Below are 23,114 nucleotides of genomic sequence, written 5' to 3' on the forward strand. Positions count from 1 at the left end.
CAGAATTACAGGCATGCGCTACCACACCCGGCTGATTTTTTGATTTATTGTAGAGATGAGGTCTCGCTGCCCAGGCGGGTCTCGAACCCGCGGGCTCAGGCAATTCACTCACCTCAGCCTCCCAAAGGCGCGGGATTACAGGCTGAGCCACCGAGCCCGGCTTATAAATTCTACTCTTAAAGGACAGGTCTTCAAAGTCAGGAGTAACAGAATCAACACACATCCCTGTGTGCTGATTTTTTTCTGCCTGGTGTTTAGAAGAGAATGAATGGGCTCCAAAGGGAGTTGCCTCCAGTGTTCTGATGACTGCTTCAGTGTTGTGAGGACAAACAGACTTTGAAAGAAGAAATGTGGGGTATCTAAAAATTCAAGCGTTATAATAGCTGGCTTGCAGGGAAATGAATGATTAGTGTTTATATGTTAGAATTCTATTCTAGGGAAAAATAAATTTGTATTTTTGAATAATAACTATAACTTGCAATCCAGAATTAGTTGTACTATTATATCCTGAAAACTGTTCTAAAGATTATCATGGATTAACCAACTGAATGGCATACAACAAAGGTATTATTGCTACTGATATTTATAGATAAGAAAGATAAGGCAGAAAACAGTGACATAGCTTGTCTGAGGTCAAACAGTAAGAAAAAGTGTGAGAAATCAAAGCATGGCAGTCTTAACTAGTGTGCTCTCTATCAAATCTAAAAGTTTTAACTAATTTATAATGATTTTTTTCTTCAGTAAATATATTTGAAGAATAAGCATCATTAACCAAGAAAAGAAATTAGAATACATTCCAGAGTTAAACATTAAAACAAGTTACCAAATAATATATTTAGCCTAGAAAAAAGAATACTAATTAAAGTGAGGAAGAGTCACAGAAGGGAAAATTGAGAGAAAATGTGTCACCATTCTCATTTTAATTAAAAAAAATGTATTTCCAAAGAGGTTGAAGTAGCTTGCATAAGGTCACATAGGTAGATAAAGGCAGAGCAAGATAAATAACATGGATATTAGTATTTCCAGGCCAGTAACCATGTTTCTTTTCTTTTTTTTTTTTTTGAGTTGGAGTCTCACTCTGTCACCCAGACTGGAGTGCAGTGGCCGCTCCTGGCCACCTCAGCCTCGACCTGCTGGGCTCCGGCGATCCTTCCGCCTCAGCCTTCCAAGTAGCTGGAACTACAGGTGTGCACTACCACACCCGGCTGATTTTTTGATTTATTGTAGAGATGAGATCTCACCTGCCCAGGGAGGTCTCGAACCCGCGGGGTCAGGCAATCCATTCACCTCAGCCTCCCAAAGGCGCGGGATTACAGGCTGAGCCACCGAGCCCGGCAGTAACCATGTTTCTATACTACAATCCAGAATACTTGACTTTCCCCAGACAATTTATTGCCTGAGAAGGCAGAGTATAGTACATACTTTAAAGTTAATTGCTGAATTATTAACAAACTACCATCTTCCCTGGTTAATCCAGTGTACTGAAGAATTTATTGAAACGGCTTTCTGCTATGATGTATACAATTTGCGAAATGCAAACAAATGTACCATGAAAGCAAGCTTTCATTCCTTGACTTGGAAAAAAAAAAAAGACTGTTATTACATAAAAATGCCAATTGCTATATCAAGACCAAGTATATTAACCAACTTATGGCTTAGTTCCAAGCTAGACTTACGGTAAAACAATAACTACTAACATTTCATTTTAGACCTAGGTAATAACTTAGCCAAGAAACAGTAAACTAATTTCTTGCATAACCACACTACTTCCATGGTGGGAGCCTGGTCTCACAGTATTCTAAAATTGAAATGTGTATACAAGATGCCCATTTGTATACTGGTACACAGCAAAGATTATACATCAATACACAGCAACGATAAGGAGAAAGGCAGAATCCAGGAGGAATTGTTTGCATTTGAGAAGAAATATTGGATTTTGATTATACAGATGACAGTCTGGTGATACTGGATAGAAGAGACAGGCCAGGAAGCATATCCATGTATAACTTCAATTTGCCAACACATACATGTGCATGGATAAACACAGCAGGTTACTAAAGTTTTATACATTAAACTCCTGCATGAAAAGATTACTTCTGTTTCATGCCTCTTTTTGGAAAAACCATTGTACCAAATATCTGTTCTTGATTATACTTGTATGTTGTTGGGGTCAGGTCTGTTGGGACCAGCACTCCTTTAATAAAGCTGATTTCTGAAGTAGTATTGTTAGTTTTCTCTCAAAAGTAAAGACTAAATTATTTCGAATTAATTTCCATATTTTACTGGTCAATCCAATTTGGCTTCAAGAACGCCATACTTTAAGAATCCCATGCTCTACTGAGTTGGCAAGAGGCTCTGTACTTGCTAGGAGCTGAGAATCGATGGTTTTCAAAAACAGAGATGACTCCTTCCCTAACAGAGTTTAGAAAAGAGAGGGATCAAATAATCCTGTCAAAACAGCGTGCAAGTGAATATGAATCTGCAACTATTACACAAACCACAAAGGAAAAATGCAAGGCATCCAAAGACTATGATAAGGGGATTTGACTGAAGTAGAGAGGTCAAGGAGGGCTTCACTGAGGAAGGGACACTTCAGCAGAGATCTAAAGAACAAGAGGCATATATTCAGGTAATGAGAACAAATGGGCAAAGTTCCCATGACTGGAAGGAACATGGGAATAACTGTTAGGAAACAGGAACATGCTGTGCCTTAGAAGGAAGGGCAGTAATTAAGATGGAGCAAAGTGGCCAACACTTTCAAATGTTGAAAAGTCAAATACAACAAGGACTGAAAATGCCTGCTGGCTTTAGAAAAATGGAGATAACTGGGGATATCAGAAAAAGCTATTATTACAGGATGACAATAATAGAAGACAGCTGGGTAAGACATGTAAAGTAAGTTCCAGGTTAGAAAATGGAGCTACTGAGTCTTTAAACAAACAAGTCTTTCAAGAAAATGAGAGATGGTTGTAGTTGCAAGACTATAAGAAATCAAGGATTTTTGTTGTCTATTATTTAGTTTTAGTTAGAGAAATATGAATTTGTTATGTAGTAGTTATCAGGAAAAAAAACCAAAGCAGAAAACCAGAGTTTCTGATGTTTTCACCCTGAAAATAAAAGAGCTACATGTCTTCTTACATCAGGAAAGAATATTTGCATGGGTCAAGGTGGTGAGTACACTTAAATGCCAGATGTTTTTTGGCACTATACAATGCAGTCATGTAGCCCAAACTCTTTATACCCCCAAATCAATTGAAATAAAAGAAAAAAGCAAAATAATAATTGATAATAAATGAATAAATAAATGAAATAAATATCCATTGTATACCTGCGTGTTGAAACATTATTTGAGCAGGTAGCTCATATTTCTAGAAGTTAAACTTAATGTCCAACTTAATTATAACCATTTTTGAGGCCTTTTCCAGCTGATATAGTTATTATAAATTTGCATTAAATTCCAGAATATGACAAAATTTATCTTTGTTGAAAAAGAGGACTCATTACTTATTTATACAATATCATAAACTGTGTGCACTCAATAAAAGAAATGCGTTTTATGAACTAGCTGTTGTAATCTACATGATTTAGCACATAATAAATGGCCAGTCTCCTTCAGGACATCAATTTTTATTAAATCAGAATTCGTCATTAAGAAAAAATATTGTTCCAGGTACCAATTCATTCTACTTAGTTTTACAACTTTAAAATGTTATCATTCATTACGAATAAAAATAAAAGTTTGATCAGAATGAGCAGTACATAATTTTATTTCTCCTCTGAAGAGGTAATCCTATGAGAGTTGCATAAATAATCTACTAAATTATTTTGTTTCCCAAAGAATGTATTTTTATTATTTTAACAGAAGAATGTGGCTTCCTAAATAAAATATCCCAAATAATACTAAAATAAAATGATAGCAATTTTGTTCTTAGCCTAAAATAGGGCCATAAGTGGGAAATTATTTTATAGAGGTTAATAAGTTTCTTTTGTTTTGTTTTTTCCACTTGCTGTTATAGTGATACCAGGACTCTTTTTAGTTGCATTTTTTTTGGTTTTTTTATTAGTCTAGTGGCAAAATGTTTATCTGTATTTTGTTCAAGTAGTCAATTGATCTTCTTAAAAATGATTCATTCACTAAATACATTTTACCTACATTTAGGAAGGTACTGTGCGAGGCAACTAGAATACAGAAATGACAGGTATCCTCCACCTTCAAGGAGCTTACACTATCACAACACGATAGTTCCAAGATCAAAAGAGACTAGAAGGTGTAACAGAAGTATAAAGAACACTTCAATCAGCCTGAGGAAAGCTATATATATATATACACACATATATGTGTACTTAGATACATGAAAGAAGGTGATATTTAACTTTAATAGTTTGTATCTAATATTTAAGATTTAATCCCTTAAGATCCATTGTGCTACCTGATCAGAATATGGATGGAGTTTTAGTAGAAGCAGCAACTTAATTGTCGGCAGAATTCTGTATATGTAAGTGCCAGTATAATAGGAGTATGAGGTGGGAAGGAAAGTTAGAGGTCAGGAAGCAGGGATAAGACTGTAAATATAGGCAGAGACATATGATTGTGAACCATTTTATGCAAGTGAGTTTGAATTATGTTCTTCAAGAAACTGAAGTTCTTCTAAGGGCTTTAAATTTTTTATTAAACTTTTTATATGAGGTAATTGTGTATTCAGAAGCAGTTGTAAGAAATAATGAGAGATATACCATGCACCCTTTCCCCAGTAGCAACATCTTGAAAAACTACAGTATGATAGCACAATCAAAATGTTGATACATCAGCCGGGCGTGGTAGCGCATGCCTGTATTTCCAGCTACTCAGAAGGCTGAGGCGGAAGGATCGCCAGAGCCCAGCAGGTCGAGGCTGCGGTGGCTGGGAGAGGCCACCACACTCCAGTCTGGGCGACAGAGTAGGACTCCAACTCAAAAAAGATAAAAAATAAAAACAAATAAAAAAATAAATGTTCATACAATCAGCATGCAAACTAGTTCATTTCCACAGGGAATCCTCATGTTGCTCTTTTTGGCTATATGTATTAATTGCTGATATACAGAAACACAATGAATGTCTGTTTATCTTGTATCCTCAGACTGGGTTGAACACATTTATCAGTCATGGGATTGTGTGTGTGTTCTACAATTTTCTACATAAATAATCTTGCCATCTGCAAACAAAGACAACTTTATTTCTTCCTTTATGGTATTTATGCCTTTTGTTTTCCTGTATTTCCTTATTAAACTGGTTAGAACTTCCACAACTATGTTGAATAGAGTGGTAAGAGTGGACATCCTTGCCTTGTTCATGAACATAAAGGGGAAACATTCAGCTTTTATTATTAGGTATGATATTAACAGTTGGTTTTTTTGTAGATGTTCCTTGTCCTGTTGAGGAAGTTCCCTTCTACTTATAGTTTTCTCAGAGTTCTTCATTGTGAATGGAAATTAAACTTATCAAATGATTTTTCTGTATCAATTAATATGACTTTATAATTTTTCTTTTGCCTGTTATTATAGTAGATAACTTTGACTGATTTTCAAATATTGAACAAGTCTTGCATTCTAGAATAAATTCCACTTGGTTGTGGTGTACAATTCTTTTTATATATTGCTAAATTTTATTTGTTAATATTTTGTCAAAGATTTTTGTATCTATATATAAAGGATAATGTTTGTGTTATGTTTTCTATCTTTAACTGGTTTTATTATTTAGGGCAATACTACCTTCATAAAATCAATAGTAAAGTATACCCTCCCCTATTCTACTTTCGAGAAGAGAATATGCAGAAGTGATGCTGATTCTTCTTCAAATATTTGGCAGAATTTTCCAGCAAAGTCATCTGTGTTTGGAGATTTCTTAATTGGGAGTCTTTTAAATCACATACTTGATTTCCTTAATAGTAATGAAGTTATTCAAGTAATCTATTTTTTGATTTGGTGAGTTGTGGTAGCTTGTGTTTTTGGAGCAATTGGTCCATTTTATCTAAGATGTAAAATGTATGTGTTAGTTGCTCATACTGTTCTGTTATTATCTTTTGATGTTTGCAGAGTCTTTAGTAATATCTTCTCTTTTATAGGTTGTACTGGCATTTTGTGTCCTTTCTCTTTTTATTTGTCCCCCAAATTTGATATGATGTACTTTCTTTATCATTCGTGAGTGTGTGTGTGTGTGTGTGTGTGTGTGTGTGTGTGTGAGTGTTTTTCTGAATGCATTCTCTTTCAACCTGTGGATTATTTTAACGTGTACTGATCAAATTCCAACTGTTTGAAAATGTTGTTATCACTATGTAATTAATTTCTAGTTTGAGAACACTCTGTATGATTATTTTAAATTGGTTAAGATTTGTTTTGTGGCCCATGATTTGATTTATCTTGGTATTTTTTTCTGTCTGCATTTGAAAAGAATGTATATTCTGCTGCTGCTGGGGAGTAGTGTTCAATAAATATCAATTAAAACTGGCTGGTTGATGATATCAAGTTTTCCTATATCTTTGCTGATTTTCTATTTACTGTTCTATCGGTTATTTTTTAAAGGATGTTGAAGTGGGGAGAGTTCAGAAATTGGAGGTAGAGATGTCCTGAATGGGACTGACATAAAATGTAGAAACATCTATTGTAAAGTTCTCGAGACTAATGATAGACTGAAATATGTATCAGGAATGCATATGTACAAATTAGATCAGAAGCCCAAACATAAAATGGACATCAGTCAACATGATGCACTTGTGCCTATGAGCTGAATATCAGCCTTGAATGTATGGCAAGAGACATGGAAAAGAGGGAACACTTTTGTTAAAAGAGTAGATTCAGCAGAACACAATGACCAATAGAGTGTGAGATGCAAGGATGATGAAATCAGAATCACTCACAGATTCTGTTTGGTTTACTGCATGGAAGGAGGTCACATTAACAGTACCACAGAGTGCATGGTAAGAAATATGTCTTACAGGGAGAAGTAGAGACATGGAGTTCAAGTCCTGTCATCTTGAGCATAAAATACGGACAGACCTTCCAGAGATGTCTAACAATAAGCTGGTGCTCAGCAGGGAGGTCAGATTTAAACAGAGAATTTAGGAGCCTTGGTTTAGTAAGTGATTCTCAAATGTAACTGCATGGAGGTTATCCAGGAAATATCAACAGAATAGGAAAAGAGGGCTAAGAATATGATCCTACTAAACCCCAATATCTAGGACCAAAGGAAAAGAAACAAAGAGAAGAAAAGGAAATCAGGCCATCAGAGTAGAAGAAAGAAAATGGGAGTAGAGTTCAATTTAGTCCCACAAGTATTTATTGAGAGCTTAGTATGTTCTGTGTACTGTGCTGGCAGACTGGTTTTTAAGGCTCTTGCTTTCTTCTAGATGAAAACTGATAATTCACAGTACATTGCAGCCAGCTCAGTGATAGAAAGATGCTCAGGGGGCAATGGGACCACAGAAAGAGGCACTGCACCCTGAACAACTACCGTAATACTATAAGAAAAGAATTGACAGTGGTGGGAAACTAAGGGGGGGGGCGGGCACAGAGAGGGGCAGGGAGGTGGGATTAATGGTCGTCAATATCTGTCTGGGGAAGGGGGGCATACCTCATCAACAAGAGTACCTGCCCAATGAATATCTGTATACCTAACCCTTAACTGTACCCCACAATTTTAAAATTTAAAAATATATAATTTTTTTAAAAGAGGAAACTTTTGAGAGGTAACATCTAAACAGAGTCTTCAAGGATAGTAGAAAATAACCAAGTAGAAAAGACAAAAGGAATGTTACACCAGGCAAAAGAAACAGCGCAAACAATAGCAAAGTGATGTGGAGCTCGAGAGAAGAAAGAACTACTTAAAAAGAATGACCAGCAGGTCTGAACTTCAAGAAGAAAGAAAAAATATCTGATTGAAGAAGACTCTCCAGTCTTGTCACTGATGGCCTCTGCTATAGTAGATCATATGAAGTGATATGAACAGAAATTAGACTAATGAGATGAAGAGTGGCTGGAAGAATACAGGGGTGAGACAATGTGAGTAGGGTATATTTTTAAGGAGCTTAGTGAAGAAGAACATAAAGATGTTAGACAGAGGTGCCAAAGGTCTAAAAGACTTTGTTCTGTGATCAGAGAAAATTAAACACATTTTCAAGTTGTAGAAAAGAAGCCAGAGGGCAGAGAAAAGGTTTTAAAATGTCGTTTATGGCCAGGCATGGTGGCTCAGCCTGTAATCCCAGCAATTAGGGAGGCCAAAGCAAGAAGGTTGCCTGAGCCCAGGTGTTCAAGACTAGCCTGGTGAGACCTCGTCTGTACAATAAACCACAAAAACTAGCCAGGTGTGGTGGCATGCGTGCAGTTCCAGCTACTTGGAAGACTGAGGTGAAAGGATCGCCTGAGCCCAGCAAGTTGAGGCTGCAGTGACTGTAAGCATGCCACTACACTCCAGCCTGGGCAACAAGAATAAGACTCAAACTCAGAAAGAAAAAAGAAAAAAAAATGTAGCTTACTTCAGTCATTTGCACAACAAATATTAAGAGTGCACCCACACTGTTTTAGAGCACATCGTTCCAAAATAGAACACCCTTCACAGTATGAAAGTCATATTTTAAATAAATTTGAGAAACTATATATGGCCAATGATAAATAGCACAACAATGGTATGTATATCCATTCTAAAGGCAGATTAACTGATAAACATCAATACTTATAAATATACATCAGCACTTTTGGCTTTGTTGCATTTATGTAAGCAATGCCTCAATTCAATGTAAATATTCAGTGTTGAGGTTTATTTTGTTTACTTCAAGACAAATAAATATTTTAATAAAAAACATGTATTCCATTGAAGGACATAGGTATGGAATAGATCTTCAAGACTATTTTACGTTTTAATTATCACAAACATCCAAACATGTGCATGCCAGGTACAGAAGCAAGTATGCCAGGTACAGAAGCACAATATAAAAGATGTAGAGCAGGATGCAATGGTTTAATACTTGTGGCAAAGTCAGCCTTAATATCTCTTAGCATTCAGAGATAGAAAACCAGTCAGTTAAAAATGAAGGAACGCAAACGACCTACAAACACTGATAAGAACTAGGAGAACCCCGGGAAGACAGAATAGTCTCTCAGTTTTTCACATTCATTGAGGTGCATAATTTTAAGAGTGCAAGAAACTTGACATCATCTAATACTCTTCACTCCCCACATAAAAAATTCCCTTCTTCCCAATCTTTGTCTGATATTGACAGACTATATGAAAGAGAGCCTTATATTTGAGAAGCTGTCTATTCTACTGCCAGACATTCAAATTTGTCTCTGATTATTCCTAAAATAAAACTCTCTGCAATACTGCATTATAAGACTACTTACTTTAGATGTGGCAGCTCTTTAAATGCTAAGAGATACTTACAATATATGCACATTAAGTATATAACTTTTCAGACTAATCATTCCCAATTTCCTCACGTCTTTCTTGTATGACACTATTTTCATCCTAACCCCTTCTTTCAGATGCTTTCTAGTAAGTTAATGATATATATTTTTAATCCTCTCCATTAAGCTGAACACAAATTTTTAAATGTGAAAGAGTAAAGTAAGATTACATCTTTGCATATGATATTTTTTTAAAAATCAGTGCTACCAACGGCCTATATTTGAGCTATGAAAGATATAATACCCAGGAATTTTACTACATAAACTGCAACCTACTCTGGTTTCTTTTATATTATTTCTGTATTATTTTTAATCTAAATATGACTGTAAGATTTATGTATTTTTCCATCTTGCTAGATTTCTCTCAAGAGTCCAAGAACATTTTGAATGATAATTTAGCAAACTACCATCATTTGCTATCCCTCCATGGTTTTGATCGCCTTCAAATCTTGTAGGTAACTTTTCCAAGTCTTTATATACTACATTGATAAAAAATTAAATAAAATAGGCAAATGAGAAAAATTTTGTAGACACACAGAAACCTTATTCTTAGGTGGCATTAATACATACATCAAAATTTTTAAAGTTATTTATTCAGCCATGAATCTCATTAGTCTGTATTTCACTCCCTTGTACACAAAGCCATTATCAGAAACCATGGAAAATATTTAGTTAAAAAAAAGACACGATGCCTTTAGAAATCCATTAATCCTATAAAAACAGAAAAAAGGTGAATTTATGTTGTTTATTTTATAATTTTTTTAACCCTCTAAAATCAGTATTACTTTGGCAATACTTTCTAGAAATTTGTTAGATAGACAGACATAAAGCTTTTTATTGTATGTTCTTCCAAATTTAATTTTTACTGACTCTGTTTTTCAATATAGTTGAAATAGCTGGTTAACATTTCCTGTCTATTCTTTTATGTTTTGATATTATATTTTTAACTTATTGATATAAAAATGTCCCTTGTCCTCATCCAAATTTTTTTGTTCCAACTCATAACTGTTTCTCAAAAAAGTGTCAATAAAATAAGCAATATCTATACTTGGTATTAATTTTATTACCTCATATAAAACTGTTGTGTTTCCATGCAGAAGAGGTCCATAACAGATATAGGAGTGCCCGACAACCCAGCCTAAGTCAGAGGCTGCCCACCATACCTAAAAAATAAGATCATAAAATGTATATATCTTTAATTGATTTGATTTTTTATTATAGAGGTGTGGGGTACATATGAAGATTAATTACACAAGTAGGCTGTATGCAGATGAAGATCGGGCTTCTACCTAACCCTCACTTCCCTGGTAGTGGACGAGATACCCTTTGTGTTGTCACATGCTCCCACACTTCTTCCTCCCTCCCCTAGCAGCACCCAGTGACTGCCAATCCCTTCCTTGTGCTAATATGACTAGTGTTCAGGACCCACTTATGAGTGAGAACATGCAGCATTCAGTGCTTGGTTTCTGTGATAGTTCACTTATTATGATGGTCTCCAACTCTGTGCAAATTCCATGATTTTGCTCTTCTTTATGACTGCATAATACTCTATCGTGTATATGTGCCACATTTTCTTTATCCAGGGCAGTGGGATTACAATGTATAGATCTTAATTAGATAAATGCTATGCAATGTAAACTTAAATCCATGATTACCTCTCCAGGTTTAAGTCCATATACAGAAGACATTGTCCAGTTTAGCATTACAGCATATCCCCCAGTGGGCCTAACCACACCCTAAAGGAGAGAAAAAGTAAAGTTAAAATCAATCAGCTATGTATAAAAAGATTCTTTATCTTCAGATTATCCACTTTAAAAGTCAGGGTTGGGCATAGTTGCTAACACTTGTATTCCCAGCATTTTGGGAGGCAATGACAAGAGGACTGCTTGAGCCCAGGAGTTTAAGACACGCTGGGCAATACAGTGAGATCTCATATCTACAGAAAAATTTCATAAAACTTAGCCAGGAGTGGTGGCATGTGCTCATAGCCCCAGCTACTTGGGAGGCTGAGGAAGGAGGATTGCTTGTGCCAGGAGCCTGAGGCTGCAGTGAGCCGTGACCACGCCACTGCACACCAGCCTGGGCAATAGAGTGAGACACTTGAATGAAAAAAAAAGTTTCTGGTTCAAAGTATTTTCTCTTCTATCAGCTACAAATTAATTTGAATTTTATATAATTGTATTTGAATCATCATTTCTTTGGTTCCTCCAATAGTCAATGCAAAATAACTTTTCCTCATCACTGCTGTTTGTAGAATCCATTTTCACACAACAATACTTGTGAACATCTACAGAAAAATTAGGATTTTACAAAATCACATGCAACACGGTTCTTTTCCAGTGGTGATATACATTATCAACACTACATTTTCAGACTCAGTTGCAGAACAAAAGTAAGAGAACAGAAAGGTAAAATGTGGTTATGTGCCTGAAATGCAGCCTAACATAAGCACCACTATTCCCTAAGATGATTAAATAATAATAGGCTACTTAGAGGAAACAAAGTCATATTTTAACTGGAACCTCTTTATAATGCTTCACTGGGGACCATGCAAACACAATCTTAGAACTGAGCAATTCTTTATTAACGAATTCTGGAACTCTTTGGAATACATCCCAATTAGTTGAATCTAAAGTAAACAGGTTTGCCTTATATTGTAATTTGGGTAAAAGTAGGGATTGTACATCATTGCATGACAGCTTTCACAAAGCAGTCTCAAGTAGCTTTCCTCAATACTGGGAACATATTCAACTTTAACACAAGATTAATATTTGAACAGCGGGCACAAGAGTAACCATTAATAAGAACTGAGGGTAAATTGAATAATTCAGTTAATTTATTGCTTCATTATAAACATTAATCATAATTGGCTCAATAAGACATAACCATGTGAATATCCAGAATAAGCAGGTGAACACTTGCTAAGAAATACAAGATATATTTCACTGACAGTATTTTGAAGTTTCTTTTGCTACAGCAAATACAACTGCTCTATATGAAAAATAACTGATTTACATAAAAGGGCAAATATGGGTCTAATTAATAACTGTGGTACTAGTTGTACTTTTATGGCATAGCTCTGCACCTTAAGCACACATACATGAATCAGGGGAATGAAATAAAAATTGCCTTTCTGTTCACTACTTGGGTTCCACTAATAAAACATAGGTATCAAGCTGTGAAACATGTTTATTTATCAGCAACAACACCTGGTCTCTTAGCAAATATCAGATGCAGCTTTGTTGGCATTTGAGAGCTATTTTCTAGGTTGTATGACATGATCAGCATGCAGCTGGCTTTCTTAGTCACCGTGGGAATATTAGAAATGCTAAGCCCCCTGCCAGTTGGCTTCATACATGTACTTTCCTATGAAAACTGAGCAGCTATGTTCCCGCTATATTCTATTCCATCTTCCATGCACTTTTCTAATAGTTGTTCTATTGAGAAAATCTTTTATAATGGCTTAATGGCTTGATGCATTTGGTATTAATAAATCTGCAAACATTCTTTCAAAAAACTTGCATTTATCTTACTGAGTATAAAAGGTGTAGCTTCTCTCTCTCTCTCTCTCTCTCTCTCTCTTTCTTTCTTTCCTTTCTTCCTCCTCCTTCCTTCCTTCCTTCATTTCTTCTTTTTGATAAGCAAGGTAAGTATTTAATTTGGAGTTAAGATACCCAAAGATTTTCATAACATTTTCAACCCAACATTTCCACTGATAAAGAAGAGAATTCCTTAGGGGAACAGGGAGAAAAATGTGAATAAAAACCCCAAACATAGAGAAAAACAACTTAAGCACTTAAAGACTCCTTACTTTTTGGTTTTTATTTTATTTTTATTTTTTATTTTAAAGGTGTGGGATATAATTTAGGGTTAGGTACATAAGTGGTCATCATGCAGGTGAAGTTTGGGCCTCCTGTTGGTCCTCACTTTGCCTAGTTTGGGATCAGGTACTCTCATTAGTGTTATATGCCCTCCTCCCCCTGGCAGTGACCTGCTACTGCTAGTCTTTTTTTTAATGTAATATTATTATAAATGTTCAGGGTCCACTTATAAATGAGAATATGTGGAACTCAGTTCTTTGTTTCTGTGATACATCACTGACTATGAATGGACTCTAAATTCATCTAAGTTGTTTCAAAGTCCATATTTGTCTTTTATAGCTGTATAATATTCCATCATGTATATATACTACATTTTTATCCAGTCCATTTTTGATGGACAACATGGTTGGTTTCATCTTATTGGTATTGTGAATAGTGCTGCAATAAATATGCATGCAGAGGTATCTTTTTTGTAGAATGATTTGAGTTCCTCTGGTATATTCCCAGAAGGGAGATTACTCGGTCAAATGGAAGGTTGATTTTTAGATCTTTTAGGAATTGCCACACTGTTTTCCACAGAGGTTGTACTAGTTTACACTCCCACCAGCAGTGTAGAAGCGTTGTCTTTTCTCCGTATTCTCTCTAGCATCTGTCATTTTTGAGTTATTATCATGGTCATCCTGACTGGAGTTAAGTAGTATCTCAGAGTGGTATTTATTTGCATCTCTTTGACAATTAGTGAGGCTGAGTATTTCTTCATCTATCTGTTGGATGCTCGAATGTCTTATTGTGAGAAGGGTCTATTCATATCTTTTGTATGCTTTTTAATGGACCTGTTTTGTAATAGCCAAAACAATCCTCAGCAAAAGAAACAAAGCAGGAAAAATCACACTCCCAGACTTTAAACTTTATTATAAGGCTACAATAATCCAAACAGCCTGGTATTGGTACAAGAACAGGCATATAGACCTATGGAACAGGATAGAGATTCCGGAAGCAAAACTTCAATTTCTCAACCAGCTCATCTTCAACAAAGCCTCCTCCAACAACCACTGGGGCAAGGAGAACCTGTTCAGTAAATGGTGCTGGGAAAACTGGCTGACCACATGCAGAAGAATGAAACAGGACCCCTGTCTATTACCATATACAAAAATCAACTCTAAATGGAACAAAGACCTAGTAAAACCTCAAGCTAAAAGAACCTTAGAAAACGCAGGAGACACCCTTATAGAAATGGGAGTAGGAAAGCAATTCTTGACCAAAACCCCAGATGTCCATGCCATAAGAGATAAGAGACAAGTAGGACCTCATTAAACTGAAAAGCTTCTGCAAAGCAAAATAAACCATCAAAAGAGTGGGGAGACAGCCCACAGAATGGGAAAAATGTTTGCCAACTGTATATCTGACAAAGGCCTGACATGCATGATCTACAAGAAACTCAAAAGTGCCAAAAGGAAAAAAGGTATATTTTTTCATAGACAACATGCTGTCCATCAGTTATGATAACAGTGACACTTAACACCAGTAATAATTTCACGTAAAATGTTGTAACTATTCCTCTCCATCCTATATGTCTCTGATTTAGAGATCATTTTTAATAATAACTCTAAATATTACTATAACTGAGTAACTTGTTAGATTATATGGTACAGAAGGTAACATTCAATGACTGGAAATGATGACAAGGAATAAAAATCTAAAAAAGACATAATTGAGTCATAATTCAACTGTAAAACCTAGGAGATAAATTTAAAGGATAGATGATCAAATTTGTATTTATCTCTCAGATGGGCACTTCTTCAAACAATGTTTACCAATATCACTTTGTATGTAAATTAGTGGATATTTAAACCAATCTGACCGAAATACTGAGACTTAAAAATGAGATCATGCATTAAAAAGCATTTAAAATTGTAAAAATTAAAATCGAATGTCTTATTCACAATTTTTTTCCTTAGTTCTAGCAATGATTGCATTTTATTTTACCTCAGGCTAATATCACACAAAATGCCTGAATATCAAAATAATTTGTGGTAGCCATCAATGAATTTCATGAAAACAATTAAAATGAAGTTGAAGGAGAGAAAAAAGACAAAATCTTTATTTTTCTCTTGATACCCACTTATTTTAATTGCTTTTTAAAGAATTAATATAAAAATGTTAGCATCATTTTACTATTTATTAATCTGGACTCTGGATCTGCAATTTGGTCTTCTCTCCCAAAATGTTCAGATAATACAGTTTTCAAATTTCTGACTATTTAATATGATGCAGAAGAAGAAACTACCACAGAGAATTTTTATTAAAAGTTAAAAAATGAGAGATTACATTTAAAATAATTTATTTATAATAAATATTAATTTGTGACAAAAATAAGATAAGAAAGCATCTTTTGCTTGTTGTTTATAATCATGTTTTTAGGTAATATAATTAAAATGCAAAAAGAAACCCTGTTCAGTCTCTGAAAGCACATAAAAATAAATCATTATGTTCTAAGTAAGCAAAACATACTTATTCAATTCCAATGCTTGCTTCTAAAACACAAGCATAGAGCATTTTAGTCTTTTGAATTTCTGTTTTTACCTTCTATATGTACTCATACTGTATTTACCTTAAAAGTAAAGGCATTAAGTGATCTAATATCCTCTCTGAAAAGCCCTGTAATCTGCCAATATGAGATCTAATGCTCTAGTGTTTGTGTAAAACCAGTCATAACTCTCAAAAATCTTCTGGAGAACGTGAAAATCAACCAGGTGGGAATAGAATTCTGTGTCCTAAATAAAGACATGGAAGTGAATTCTATCTCAGAAAAGGGAAAGGAGACCGTATGAAGGTGTTTTGTTTTGTTTGGGATCAATTATAATATATACAGTATTTGTAAAATTCAGTCAGTACAAGTAAAAGGAAAAGCTCGTTATTAGATACTCAGAAATTACAAAAAAGCTGATTATTAGTTACTCAGAAGTTGGTTATGAATTACTCAGAAGTTACTCAGTACAAGTAAAAGTAAAAGCTGGCTATTAGTTACTCAGAAATGGGAACACAAAATTATCACAGATGGTTCTTTGTGATTTCCATCTTAATGAGCAGTTTGTGAAAAAGAAAGCCACAAATCGTCATAAGTGGAACCATCAAGGTAAAACAGAAAACACCATGGTATCAATTGTTGTGAGCAGTTTTGGTTGCCATAACTTACAAAGAAAACATACAATTGCAACAATAGGTGTTGTAGGGGAAGAGAAGGAAAGACTGAGGTATGCGGTAAGATTAAGAGTTTGGGATTCCGTATGGTAAATTTTTTTAAGTTTGTCTATAAAAATCTAATAAGCAAATCTCAAAATACTGAAAAAAACTTTCCTGTCTCCTAAATTAAGACACTCTATTATTTACTTTGTAATAAAGGATCATACATGGCCAATATACATACTTACATACATAAAATACATATTTTTCACATATACATATGTAAATATGAGTGACTGTGTATATACATATATGTTTATGTCTATTTTTATATGTGTGTGTATTTCGATCCAGCCTGACACATTAAAAAAAAAAAAGAGGAGGAAATATTTTACCTGAAGAAAATAAATTCACTAAATGATGGCTGTCATGAGAGTTGAGAAATAAATGAAATGGTTCTGATTATTTTAAAACTCCAACATATCAGCATTAACCTTGTTTTAGTGTGGCTTTACACAAAGTACTTCTTATTTCTAGAGTAAGTTTCCACCCCTTTTCTGAGCCTAATTTAGCCCAATTTCTTTCTCATGAGTACTCAAAGACATTGTGAAAATACCACCTCTTCTGGGAAGCAATCTTCACTTCTATTGTTCATGTTAAATGTCTCTCATGTCCCTTTTCAAGGGCCTCAGGGCCTGCACACCTCATCAAAACACTGACATTCCCACCTAGTGCTATGTTTTGAGAATAATGCCTTTGTATCTCCAGCAAAGTATCTGGCATAGAAATAGTCATTGAATAACTTGTTGATTGACTAAATGGGTGGACATTTGAGTGAATAAATCCATATGTGAGCAATAGGATTATTTTAAAAATACTCTGTCAGGAGAAACCCTTGAAATTTGTAGAATTTAGTAAATCTTCTTTGAAGACCTGGAGTATTTTCATTTGGGATATTTCTTAAAACAAAATTTCTTGTTCAGGCTCTCAGATGACTGAAGCTACATCTATGGAAGATACTTTAACACCTACAAAATTTTTTTATGGATCTGAACCAAGAGATAAGGTGCAAAGGTATATCAAGTTCAGCATTTTAACTGCAAGAATTGTACCCCACCTGGGCAACTTGGTGAGACCTCATCTCTACAATAAATAAAAAATTAGCCGGGCATGGTAGCCCGCCTATAATTCTGGCTACTCAGAAGGCTGAGGCAGAAGGATCGCCAGAGCCCAGCAGGTTGAGGCTGCGGTGGCCTGGAGCGGCCACTGCACTCCAGTCTGGGCGATGGAGTGAGACTCCAACTCAAAAAAAAAAAAAAAAGAATTGTACCACAGATTTTTTTTTTTTAAATAACTTTGTCTCCTTTTTTTCCCTAGGGCAGGGAATATGAATAAGTCATCTAACAAGTAGGAATTAAAGTTACATAAGTTGTATAAATGTACATCTGGACAAAAGGCCTTATCTACCACATTCTTGTCATGCTTTCCTTGCAATCCTTGCCTTTTAGTTTCTTTTTCCCTTCCCTCCTTTACCACTGAACTTTTTCCTTTTCTTTTGTTTTCTTTTCTTTATGTTATCACTGTCCTTCTATGATACCAAATTAGAGACACTAAATATTACCATCACCAAATCCCTCACACCCTAAAGGATACTTCATCTAGATGAGAGATCCTTTCATGTAATGTTTTGAACTATCTTAAATACAGATACCCAAATCAAACAGGATAGAAACCCACAACAAAACAGAAACGTATACAAAGCAGCTCAGCTGTGGTGGCTGGATCATTTACAACAGCTAACAGATTAATCTGTCATACAGCAACCTAACAGCTCCAGGTTTGGCAAATGCAGAAATACAAATATGCCCTAAATATATCTACAAATTCTAACCGAAGAACAGACTGCCTTATGTATGTCTTATATTTGTCTATAAGAAAGAAGCATTTTTAAGTGGAATATTTTTATGGGTTCACAACATTATTTTTCCTCATAAATATCAAAGCTTGAGAAAACAAACTATATGCTGATATGAAATGTATGTCTAAATGCTTCATTAATGCATGTGTGCTCATCTTTCCTGTACTTCTATTCTGAGAACCCAAACATTCAAATGTTATATACTATTAATCCTGATTATATATACTAAAATGAAATTAGAACTGTATGAGCAAAGAGGAACTGACTACATATCCAGAAACTATAAGGAACTTAAATCAACAGGAAAAAAAAAAAACCCTCTGGTTAAAGTGAGGAAAGAACATGAACAGACATTTCTCAAAGAAGACATACACGTGGCTGATAAACATATGACAAATGCTCAACATCACTAACAATCAGAAAAATGTAAATAAAAATCACAGTGATATTCCATCTCACACCATCAGAATGGCTGTTATTAATAAGTAAAAAGACAACATGAAGGCAAGATTGTGGAATAAAGGAACCACTCACACACTGTTGGTGGAAATGTAAGCTAGTGCCAGCACCTGTGAAGAGCAGTTTGGCGATTTGTCAAGGAACTAAAAAATAGATCTACCATTCAATCCAGCAGTTCCACTACTGTATATTTATTACCATCACCCAAAAAAAAAATCATTCTACCAGAAAGACACTTGCATTTGTGTATTTATCATAGTACTGTTCAAAATAGCAAAAACATAGAACCAACCCAGGTGCCCATCAGCAGCGGACTCAACAAAGAAAATGTGGTACCAGACACTGTGGAATACTACACAGCCATAAAGATTAAAAAAATAATGTCCTTTGCAGCAATGTGAATGCAGCGGGAGTTCATTATTTAAAGCAAATTTATACAGAAACAGAAAACAGAACACTGCATGCTCTCACTTTTAAGTGGGAGCTTAAACATTGGGTACTTGAAAACATAAAAATAGGAACAGACACTGGGGCCTCCTAAAGGAGCTACAAAGGAGAGGGAAAAGAGAGGTCAAATTATCAATTGGATACCACATACACCATTTGGATGGTGGACTTATCAAAAGCCCAAACCTCACCATCATGCAATATGCCCATATAACAAGCTTGCACATGTACCCCTTGAATCTAGACTTTTTTTTTTAAAGAGGACCTGACTAGCTGGAGAAGTAAAAAATCATTCAAAAATCTTCTGAGGACCTATGATGGTCAAATTTTAAAGTTAATGCCTTAGTGGATTCAAAGTAGTATGGGAGATATTCTAAGACCAAGAAAATACCCAGTGTTACACAAATTAGTAAATAAAAATGATTATATGTAAGATAGATTAAAATAAGTGACATAAAGAAATTTTGACAATGCATGATTTAAAAGCAACTGAAATTCTAAAGTCCACCGAAGGGAAGAGGAACCTCGCTGGATAACTAACTTATCTTGCCATTCTTCATGTCCTACTTTGCAAATTGTACTCACTCATGTGATTTAATCACCAGTCCTCCGCACCAATGTCCCACAAGGTTTTATCTCCAATCCTGTATATACTTCTTGGGCTCATACTCTCACAACTATTGACTGGGCCTCTTTACTTAAGTGTCTCCAAAACACATCATCCTTTATATGTTCAAAACTTTCAGTTCCCCCAGTCTCAAACCATTCTCCTGTGATTCTATTTTGGTGGCTATGCAAACCACCCTTCTACGTTCTCAGTTTCAAAATATTAGACTCCTCCGCTACCTGACTCCTAATCTTGAACCAAATGTGATTCCCTATTAAGTGAGCTGTCCAAAGGAAAGTCTTAAACGAATTAACAGCCTGAAAATGAATCTTTGTCTCCACTGTGTGTAGTCACAATCCCCCCAACAAAAGGATCACCAGTTCATCTTGCATTGCCTATGTTCATAAATATTTCAACCCTACTAGACTCAAGGGACTGTGGGTTACTCATAGTTTTATCTGTTCTGGCACAGAATGAGCACTCAATACACATATACTGAACTGAGTCAAATGTGATATGAATATAGAAATCTCCAAGCGATTAAAGTTCTCCATAATTTATTGAATTAGATGGTCTTCGGGATGGTACATTAGGAGGAAAATAAAAAAGATTTTAAAAATCAAGGGATCTTCCATTTGAGCACTGAGAGAATTTCAGAAAAAAATCTGTAGTAGCTTGGATCCTTTTTTATTTGGAGCCACCACTTTTCAATCTAATGCTCTGTAATTACTTTTATTTTATTTATACAATGCTGGCTGGGTCAGCTTTGAATTTCTAACAAGCTTTTCCTCTGTCTCTCCCATATGGTTGATAATCCAGGTCACAGTGAATTTCTCAAAGAAAGTCTTAAGGTGGCAACAAATGTTTTTATGAGATTTCTTTAGGCTTTTAAAAAGCTAGCATGGCATTTTTTTTTTCTTCTTTCTATTAGGCTATCCTATATTTTCAGGGTCAGGAGTTTTCTTTCATGTTGATACTTTTATATTAGATTATAACTTTGCTGAGCCCCTTTATATTTTACAGCCAAATAAATGTTCAGTTGGACTCCATGTGGCTGGTGTATAATGCAGAATTGCAAAAAGTGGAGGGTGAGAATTGTGTCCAGCAGATCATTTGAACTGCTTAAATTAACAAATCTTAAGAGTCTTCAATATGAAGGAATATTTATTTTTCAATTCCCTATAATTGTAAAAAAATAAGGCTTCAATTCTATAATGACACAAATATCTACTGATGTATTAAACAATTTATAGAGCATCAATTACATACACAATTACATATACAATGGTAGATCAAAATGCAATAAATCATGGTCTCTGATTGATTTATTTCAGAGACAATCTATTCCAGTGCCAAAGTTTTTCTTTTCTTTTCACAATCAAGTTTTATAAGAAATGTTTTAAATTTTATTTTTTAAAGTCTAATCTAATAACTATTATTTTAAGATTATTAAGAAATTATGTTTTCAGAGCTCCAATGCTACAGAGATCTAATTATAATAGAAACCGCTGCCCTCAAGGATGCCAGTGATTGTGAAAATTCCTTCCCCTACTAAAATTCTATGATTCAATTAATCTTGAACCCCCTAATAATGATGAGCAGGGAAGATGACACTGTAATCCTTTATATGGTTGTTTGAGGAAACAGTAGTATTTGAAGATACTGGACAAAAGTGCTATTTGTTGATATCTGACACAATCATGAATATTGATGCATTAATTTTGTTTTGTGAAAACACCTTTCATGGTAAAGAGATTTTAAAATTCCCGAGTGTCTTCCATACTGTAAGTCAAATGGTCCAATACTTTGGATAAATTGCCTCTATTCAAACTGCCTAGACTAATTCTCAAACTCATATTAGTAATAAAGAATTGAATTTCCCTAGATCAAAAATCAGTCCAAAACAGTATGGAAGCTATACCTCAACTTAAAGGAATAAAAATATTTCATTTAAAAATATCTTATGACATTTTGCTAAAATGATTGATATTAAGTCAAACATTTATTAATTTTAGTGACTTACTAAAGCAGTGTACATTGCTGGCATATGAGAAGACTGTATAAGTAATGGGGTTATAATATGACATTAAGTAATACATATTTTTATATTTAACATTAAGCATAATATTTCTTTAAGACGCAAAATAACTATGTCTAAACCTCAAAGTAAAGTGTGTAAATATTTTCAGTCAGCGATCAAATAGTTTCGGTGCAAAAGAAACCTACAGTTATAGTTATCCCTAAGGGAGTGAATACCTTAGGCAACCCAGTTGTTCCAGATGTATATAGAATATACAGTGGATGTTCTGAAAGAACAGGAACACAGTCATGTGATTGGGCTTTTGCCATCTCTTCATCCCAATCAAGATCACGGCCTGGAGTTAAAGGAACCGTCTCCTATACAGCAAAAACATAGGAATGTGCACTGTGAAAAACAAGATTAAACCAAGAGACCAGAAAATAGCTAAATCCATTTAAGACAGAGCATCTGATTGAAAAACTATGTATATATGGCACTAAACATCAGACTTATGACTGAAAATTTCAAGCTCATAAGTTAGATAAATATTTATAAAATGTCCTACAGCTTGATTTTGGCATCAAAGGAACTGATGGAAATAACATGTCATATTCAAACCTAGGGATACCCTTAAATTCAATCTGATGCAATTATGTTTCCAGCAACATGCAGAGTTTACCAGCATTTCATGTTTCTATAGATGTATGTTAATACTAATACCTTTACACACTAATTTTTATTTTTCATAACCTATTTATTTTACTTTGGAAGTTCAGTCTTCACAATGAAATGTCAACTAACCCTTTAAAATTTCTCGTTATACATTTAGGAATAATACTGCAGCTAATGTATCCAAATGAGTAAATGTTAAATATTTTTCGGGGGTATGGAGGAATTCTACTTTTGCGTCACAGGAACAAAAACCAGTTTGAAATTTAGTCAGAATATGTGATATATCTAAAATGTTATCTAAGTTTTCCTCCTTCTGAGTTATTAATTAATGCAGTAGAAATGTGTGTTTTCTCTTTTTGTTCTGAGAACCAGGCTCTGTGTTATAAACTTTGTAATAACAGAGTCATGAGCTAAACAAGTACACCTTTAAAGAAATTAAACAGACCGCTAATGGGGGAAGTACAGCTATTTACGCAGAGTTAATATCCATTAAATGTTTGGTTATTTCCTGAAATATTAACTAAAGCTCAAGATCACATATCAGGAAGTTCA

At 34.7% G+C, this 23,114-nt stretch overlaps 1 protein-coding gene across 1 annotated transcript in view; it reads right to left on the reverse strand.

Annotated features, from left to right (window-relative positions):
- ACSS3 (acyl-CoA synthetase short chain family member 3) overlaps positions 1-23,114 on the reverse strand; it is a 171,473-nt gene that overhangs the window by 87,167 nt on the left and 61,192 nt on the right. The window contains exons 5-7 of the mRNA XM_008065550.2: positions 22,127-22,267; positions 11,091-11,171; positions 10,503-10,598 (exon numbers count right to left, since the gene is read on the reverse strand). Coding sequence (XP_008063741.1) covers positions 10,503-10,598; positions 11,091-11,171; positions 22,127-22,267 — 318 coding nt within the window. The remainder of the gene's footprint in view (positions 1-10,502; positions 10,599-11,090; positions 11,172-22,126; positions 22,268-23,114) is intronic.

The sequence above is a fragment of the Carlito syrichta genome, unplaced genomic scaffold (assembly GCF_000164805.1).
Source record: "Carlito syrichta isolate Samal-C Ts95f unplaced genomic scaffold, Tarsius_syrichta-2.0.1 Scaffold308653, whole genome shotgun sequence".
Lineage (NCBI taxonomy): Eukaryota > Metazoa > Chordata > Mammalia > Primates > Tarsiidae > Carlito > Carlito syrichta.